The sequence below is a fragment of the Monodelphis domestica genome, chromosome 3, assembly GCF_027887165.1.
Source record: "Monodelphis domestica isolate mMonDom1 chromosome 3, mMonDom1.pri, whole genome shotgun sequence".
In the NCBI taxonomy this organism is placed as follows: domain Eukaryota; kingdom Metazoa; phylum Chordata; class Mammalia; order Didelphimorphia; family Didelphidae; genus Monodelphis; species Monodelphis domestica.
The window spans coordinates 6,326,076-6,333,329 of record NC_077229.1 but is presented as its reverse complement, the minus strand read 5'-3'; the positions used below and the strand labels follow the sequence as shown (position 1 = coordinate 6,333,329).

At 48.7% G+C, this 7,254-nt stretch overlaps 1 protein-coding gene across 2 annotated transcripts; it reads right to left on the bottom strand.

Annotated features, from left to right (window-relative positions):
• Window positions 1-507: 507 nt before the first annotated feature.
• On the bottom strand, window positions 508-6,323 carry LOC103093910 (zinc finger protein 260-like). 2 transcript variants are annotated; one of them, XM_007490592.3, is made up of 4 exons: window positions 6,060-6,323; window positions 4,852-4,978; window positions 4,247-4,345; window positions 508-3,042 (listed from the first exon to the last, which is right to left on the bottom strand). In XM_007490592.3, exons 1-4 carry the CDS (start codon window positions 6,117-6,119, stop codon window positions 1,049-1,051), a joined length of 2,280 nt encoding a protein of 759 aa, XP_007490654.1. In that variant the 5' UTR covers window positions 6,120-6,323; the 3' UTR covers window positions 508-1,048. The 2 variants fall into 2 exon arrangements, with proteins under 2 accessions (XP_007490654.1, XP_056676358.1); XM_056820380.1 differs by lacking the exon at window positions 508-3,042 and having other exon boundaries at window positions 4,104-4,345; window positions 6,060-6,280.
• Between the last annotated feature and the right edge of the window lie 931 nt (window positions 6,324-7,254).

The window sequence follows — 7,254 nt, the reverse complement described above, 5'->3', positions numbered from 1 at the left end:
TCTTTGATTGTCCTTTAGATATATCAAGAGCAATTCTCTCTGCAAGACCTCGTTCCAGAGGCTGCTTTCTGCCCCTGCAACTGTTGTGGGAGAGTGAGCTTTGTTGTATGAGAGGGAATGCTGGTTCTGGCCCAAAGAACTGTAGCTCAGAAACGTATCTCCTAAGACATGATGGTGTCAATTGAAGGATATTCCATATAGTGTCACCATGGGAATGGACAGAGTCATTATATGAAGTGGAATAACCCCTGGATGGGTGTAGAGGACAGTGGAATGGCCCTGATAAAGTTTCAGGTTTCTGGATTGTATTGAGGATCTGGGGAATCGTATCTTCCTTTGCTTGGATACTCTCAATCTTTCCTTTGATTATTGTTCCCCTTGATGTCCTAGAGGCATTCCAGGCTGAAAAAAAGGGACTGGGTCAGGAAGGAATGAAATAGAAGAGTATAAAATATATAAAGTGAGAGACAGACAGAGAGAAAGAAAGCAATAAAGACAAATGACAAATACCCTGCTTCCACCTCAGAAAGCAAAAATGAAATCAAGCATTTATTCAGTTTATCCTCCTATCTAATTTAGGTAAAAAGAGAAAAAGTCTGAGACCCTAAGAGCAAGCTCTGGACGAAGCAGACCCTCAGTAAAACTGAAACCATAGCTCAGCTAAAGTTAGACATGTAGACTGAGGCTTCAAACCCCTCCTTTTCCACACCTCCTGCTGTAACAGCATTTTCTTCCAAAAACTACTGATGCAAGCATTCTCTGGCCATCTCAGTTAGGTAGTTACATATTGACATTGATTTATCAGCCTATAGAAAACTGTCTACATTCAATGAAGTTAACCAAACCCTTTGTACCAAACTTGTAAACCATTACCTTCCACTGAGAATGTAAAAAGCTCACCCAAGACCTTAGCCTGTTTCAGACTCTCTATATAATGGAAAGCATAATCAATAAACTTTGCCTTGATTAGCTACCAGCTTATCTCTGGCCATCCTGAACCCCAAACCTATTTTCTCATCTCCCCCAACCTGTCCTGGGGTCCTTTCAATTATTTGGTAGAGCTAGTCTCTCTCATCTCTCCACTGTGAATTGTCTGGTGTAGGGTCAGTAAGCTTCTCCAGAGAAAACTTTCCCCACAAACATTGCTTTGAAAAGGTTTCTCTCCAGTATGAATCCTGCTATGGTTGGTAAGACCTGACTTAGTGGAAAAGGCCTTTCCACATTCTCTGCATTCATAGGGTTTCTCTCCAGTATGTATTCTACTGTGAATAGTAAGTTCAAACTTCCCATAGAATGCTTTCCCACATACATTGCATTCATGAAGTTTAATTCCTCCATGAATTCTCCTCTGATGACTTAAAAGGTGAGAATTTCTTCGGAATGTCTTCCTACATTCATTGCATTCAAAGGGTTTCTCTCCAGTATGAGTACTCTGATGTCGTTTTAGTTTTCCAGCCATGGAAAAAGCCTTTCCACATTCACTGCATTCATAGGGTTTCTCTCCAGTATGAATCCTGCTATGGTGGGTAACATATGACTTACTGGAAAAGGCCTTTCCACATTCACTGCATTCATAGGGTTTCTCTCCAGTATGAATCCTGCTATGGTGGGTAACATATGACTTACTGGAAAAGGCCTTTCCACATTCACTGCATTCATAGGGTTTCTCTCCAGCATGAATCCTGCTATGCCTGGCAAGGTCTGACTTACTGTAAAAGGCCTTTCCACATTCACTGCATTTGAAAGGTTTCTCTCCAGTATGAATTCTGAAGTGGAACGTAAGACTTGGTTTTAGGAGGAAGGTCTTTCCACATTCACTGCATTCATAGGGTTTCTCTCCAGTATGAATTCTATAATGTGCTTTAAGAGCCCACTTTTGCTGGAAGGCCTTTCCACATTCACTGCATTCATAGGGTTTCTCTCCAGTATGAATTCTACTGTGATTAGTAAGATTATACTTCCGAGAGAATGTTTTCCCACACACGTTGCATTCATGAAGTCTTAATCCTTCATGAGTTCTCCTCCTGTGTTCTGAAAGGTGAGAGCTTGACAGGAAAGTCTTCCCACATTCATTGCATGCATATGGTTTCTCTCCAGTATGAGATCTCTGATGTAAAGTTAGGCTTGTGCTTCTAGAAAAGGCTTTCCCACAGTCACTGCATTTAAAAGGTTTCTCTCCAGTATGAATCCTAAAATGTCGGATAAGATCTGTCTTTAGGCAGAAAGCCCTACCACATTCACTGCATTTAAAAGGTTTCTCTCCAGTATGAATCCTAACATGTCGGATAAGATCTGTCTTTTGCCAGAAAGCCCTACTACATTGACTGCATTTAAAAGGTTTCTCTCCAGTATGAGTTCTGTAATGTGCTTTAAGTTGCCCCTTTTGCTGGAAGGTCTTTCCACATTCATTGCATTTGTACCATCTCTCTCTACTCTGATGAAGAGAGTATTGTTTAGCACGACCTGTCTTCCTATGTTTAGTTAATTCATTACACTTTTTTCCCCTATCGGTTGTCTGGTGTGGACCACATTCATTAATACGAGGGAATGAATTCTCCCTTTCATGAACTTTCTCTTCAGAAAGAATTCCACATTTTTTAATGCAGCCCAAATCAGGACCCAGCACTTTCTGACATTTTGTAACCTTATTAGGACATTTCTTCCTGGAATGGATTTGATCACATTGTCCTTGGTTCAAATACATGGTGGAACTCCCTCTCTGGTTATCTCCTTTCTGGCCCTGCATAACTACAGATGCTCCCTGTTGTGGAAAAAGGCCTGGCTCTGGGCTAGGGATCTGACTGTATTTACCATATTCAGAGCTTCCAGCCTCACTGGGAGATTCTGCTTGGATTATTTTTATTCCTCTAGAAGGTTTCCCCTCCATTCTCTGCTTTTTCTTCAACCTGCCATCACAATCCCAGGCTTTCTCCATCTTGCAGATTCTTGGATCATCCTCCAAGGACTTTTCCTGGGTTAATACTTTCACAGAAATACTCATCTTGGGAGCTGACTCCTTGGTCTGAGGCCTCAATTCCCAACCTGAAAGAAAGAATATGAACAGAGCTTTTCCTTGGATGAATCAGCTTTTGTCTAGGCTTCACTTTCCCCAATAATCAGGCTGCTATAAACACTGTCCTTGTTGTTGTTGTCATATGAATGGAAATCAGTTCATGTGTCTTCTAAAATTTCTTTGAATTCACCAAGCTTATTCTTTGATATGGGTCAATAATATTAAATTAGCTGAAGGTGGGAAAACTGATGCAGGGACCTCAGAATCATTGCAGGTGGGGATGACTGTTGGCTGTCCTACACTATATATGAACCACATAACCTGTAATATATGTGTCTGCACATGTTTATGTGTATATATATATACTATTGCTATCCATTATAAACAAAGACATAGGCACACAAGGGTGTCTCAGAAGCAATACTTAGAAACAATTTCTTTGAATTCACCAAGCTTATCCTTTGAAATAAGTCAATAATATTAAATTAGCTGAAGGGGGGAAAGCTGATACAGGGACCTCAGAATCATTGTACGTGGGGATGATTGCTGGCTGCCCTATACTATATATGAACAACATAACCTGGAATATATATTCTCTGGAATATATATGTCTATACATGTTTATGTATACATCTAGTATTGATATTCATCATAGACAAAGACATAGGCACACAAGAGTGTCTCAGAAGCAGTACTTAGCAACAATTTAAGACACAAGGTAAAGATATAAAAAGAAGAGCCCAAGGAAGGGCCGAGTCAGGAAAAACTCTCAAAGCCAACAAGGAAGGGCTGTAAAAGAACACACACACCTGGCAAAATCTTCACCTGAATTAGACCACAGGAAGGAGTCATGAGAATATGATTAGGGGGTCTAAGGAAAAGAATTCATGTGTAGCTCTGACACTGAAGAATTCCATTTTGCTTTCCAAAAAAGATTAAGACAACCAAGATCTCCACCCATAGTGGAATTTCTTTTCCTTACTATGAAGGTACCAGCAGAACCTGGTCATTTGTATCCATACCTTTTGAGGCAAAATCATTCAAAGTGGAGGGGGCAGGAAGGAATTCTATGTGAGATCTGTGGCAGGGAGAGGAGTTCTTGGCCCAGAAGGTCACTGAGGGGATCACCCAGGAGCCCATTTTCTCGGGGCTGAGAGATGAATGACCAGCAGAGCTGTGTATGGGTTGTTGTGTCCTCACCAGGGTCAGGCACTCATCCACTCCCTCACTCACCTGGCCAGCAGCTTCTTAGGACACCACCAGTTGGAATCCAATGTGGTTCCCCTGACTCCAGCTCAGAGATCCTCACATCCTTGTTTGAATCAGCAAGGCCTAGTCATGGGAAAGGGCAAAGAGATGAAGAGGGAGGATGATCTCTCATGCCCTTAGGAACAAGCTAGTAAAGGAGCCTGGGTGTCATGGAGATGCTTAGAGAAAACATCTCAAGGCTGCTCTGGTTTGTTTTCCTGGGAAGACACAGGACTGGAACAAGGAATGGAGAGGGGTTCTGAAAGACAAAGGGTTCATTTGATCCATTCAATACTGAGTTATTGGGAGTTTGGTTGACTTCAAGTACTTCCCCTGAGCTTTGAGAAGGCCCCCATGGCCTGAGGGAGCAGAGCTGGGCTGGGACCACATAGTAAAGCCCTTCATTGCTCCACAAACAAAACAAGAGCCTTTCACAGCCGGGGCAGCCTGGCTTTTGGACTGGTTAGCATAAGAAGTGCTCAGGCCATTACAAGCCAGAGAATTCCAGCTGCACCCTAGACAGGGCCTAGAAGAAGGAAGTAGATCCCCTTCCATGGGCAGATCCCAAGGCCCAGAGGAGCCCTCCTCACCCAGGCAGACCAGGTTCCTGTAGTTCTCCAGCATCACCTCCCAGAACAGCTCCTTCTGGGGAGGGTCCAGGAGCCTCCACTCCTCCCAGGTGAAGTCCACGGCCACATCCTTGAACGTCACAGAGGCCTGAAGGAATATATAAATGGGCTCAGCCCGGGACTACAGCCCAGAGGGCCCTGGGAGGGGAAGGGAAGTGGGCAGGAAGGACAAGGGCTGATTCGGACCCCAGCCTGGGCTCCCACCCTCAGGCTGTCCTGGATTCTGAGTCAGGACACATAACAGCCACTGACCAGTCAGCCAGCACTGAGGGAAAGTCCGTCCTGTGCCAGGCTCTGGGCCAAGCCGTGGGCATACAAAGAAGGGCCAACACAGAGCCTGGCCTCAAGGAGCCCCCAGTCTAATGGGGAGATGCCATGCATCTCCCCATTTACATACAGAGGAGCAAACTGAAGCTCAGAAAGGTGGGGGGGGGATTGTTCATGGTCACACAGACAGGGTCAGAGCTGGTCCCCTCCCTCACTCCAGGCCCGTCCACAGACAGGCTGTGGGGGACACGGGGTCAGGCGCCATTTTAGGACATTGGCTGGAGCCAGACTGGGCTGGAGCTGCCATGGGGCATCCCCATCCTGCCTGGAAGTGTGTCCTCTGCATCTGCTCAGGAGCCCTTTTTGTCTGTGTCCTGCACTCGGGCCTGATTCTGACCTTCAAGGCCTCGATGCCTGCTGACGGTGGGCCATCCCAGCCGGGCCCGCAGTGGAGCCCAGACCCCAGAACCCAGAACCCGGCCTCGAGATCAGCTGCTCCTGCTTCCTGGACGTCCTCCTCCCTCTGGGCCTCGTCATTCTGGCTTCCCCAGCCTGGCCTGAAGCCTCCCAACTGGGCCTGGGCACATGCTGGGCCCAAAACAGACCCGACTTCTCGGCCCAGGACGACGGGAGGGAGCCGGGCCGGAGCCGGAACCTGCCATCCACAGGGGGGAGAAGCGGCCAACCAGGAAGGAGCAGCAGGTTTTCCTGCAGAAGAGGCCCAGCAGGAGCCCCAGGACGGGGTTTCTGGGAAGGGTTTGAATTCAAGAAGGGAAACAAGTGACTTTGGAGCCCTGGAGAGAGGGGAGTGTCTACACCTGGGCCTGAGGCTCCATGTCAGGAGAGGAGTGTCTACACCCGCTGCCTGAGCCTCCCCATCAGGAGAAGCCGCTGCTGCTTACCTGGGGGGTCCTGAAGGGCTCCAGCGCGGCGTCCTCTCCGCACTCCTCCAAACTCTCCATGCCAGGTCTGGGGGGATCCCTGAAGGACAGACGCCTCACCTCCTCCGGGACGGTACAGTATGCGCAGGAACCCAGGAGCAGGAGAGGGCGGGATGGAGGAAGCCAAGTTTAAAACCCTGAAAGCCCGCCCCAGCCTAGGCCCCGCCCCTGATCAGACCTGGAGCCCGCCCACTGCGTGCACCTCCTCTCAGCCCCAGACAGTAGCTCAACCTCACCTGGCTTTAGGCCCCACCCATTCCCGCTTTGCCCCGCCTCCATTCCGCTCCTGCAAAGGCCCTCCCAGATACCGCCTCCTTGCCTGAGCCCCGCCTCTCTGTTAGGCTCCGCCCGCGACGTCTCTCCCGTACGCCCAGGCCCCACCCCTTCCTTCCCCACCCCGTCCCTTCCCAGAAGCCTTTGTTAGGAGGGACCCTGGCTTTGGGGCTGCCCCTCCCTGCTTGTCATCCACCCCTCAGGGAATTCCCGCCTCCTCCCAGCTGTCTCCTGGCCTCAGAGCTGGAGCAGAATGCTCTCTCCTGGAGCCCCTGCTGGGGGAGGGCAGAGCCAGGCTTCTGGGGGCTGGGCCTGGGGGATGCCTGCAGGAAAGAGCTCCTCCTGGGCTCCTGGGGGCTGGCAGGCCTCGGAGGGCCCCCAGAGGGTGCTGGACCCCCCCTGCTGCCTCCCCCTTTGGGCCTCCCTTTCAGGCTCCCTCTCAGCTCAGCCTGGTCGGGCCCAAAGCCTGGAAGAAGAGGCTGGAGTCCAGGGAAGGGCCTTGGGGGGCCCCCAACACCCCCATCACAGGGGAGGGCAGGCCGTGCCCTGCCCAGGCCTGTGTGTTCTCCCCTCCTGAGACCCAGAGACAGCAGAGAGGAATTCAGAGCAGCAGCCCCAGGGCCTGAAGCCAGCAAAGGAAGAATCCTCCAGGGAGAGAAGCCCTTCCAGGGCCTTTAGTGCTGGGAGCCATCAGACCAGGATGCCTTGACAGAGTCTCATCTTTAATTGAATTTTCTACTTAAGAAAGGCGAATCCTTTGGAATAGCTAGTTAAGAATAACATGAAATGTACAGACTTCTTTTGAGGCAACTTTATCAAATGAACAACTTTAATCTTCCCTCAAAGGCAAATGATTTCCAGCTCATGAAAACAAACACTTCAC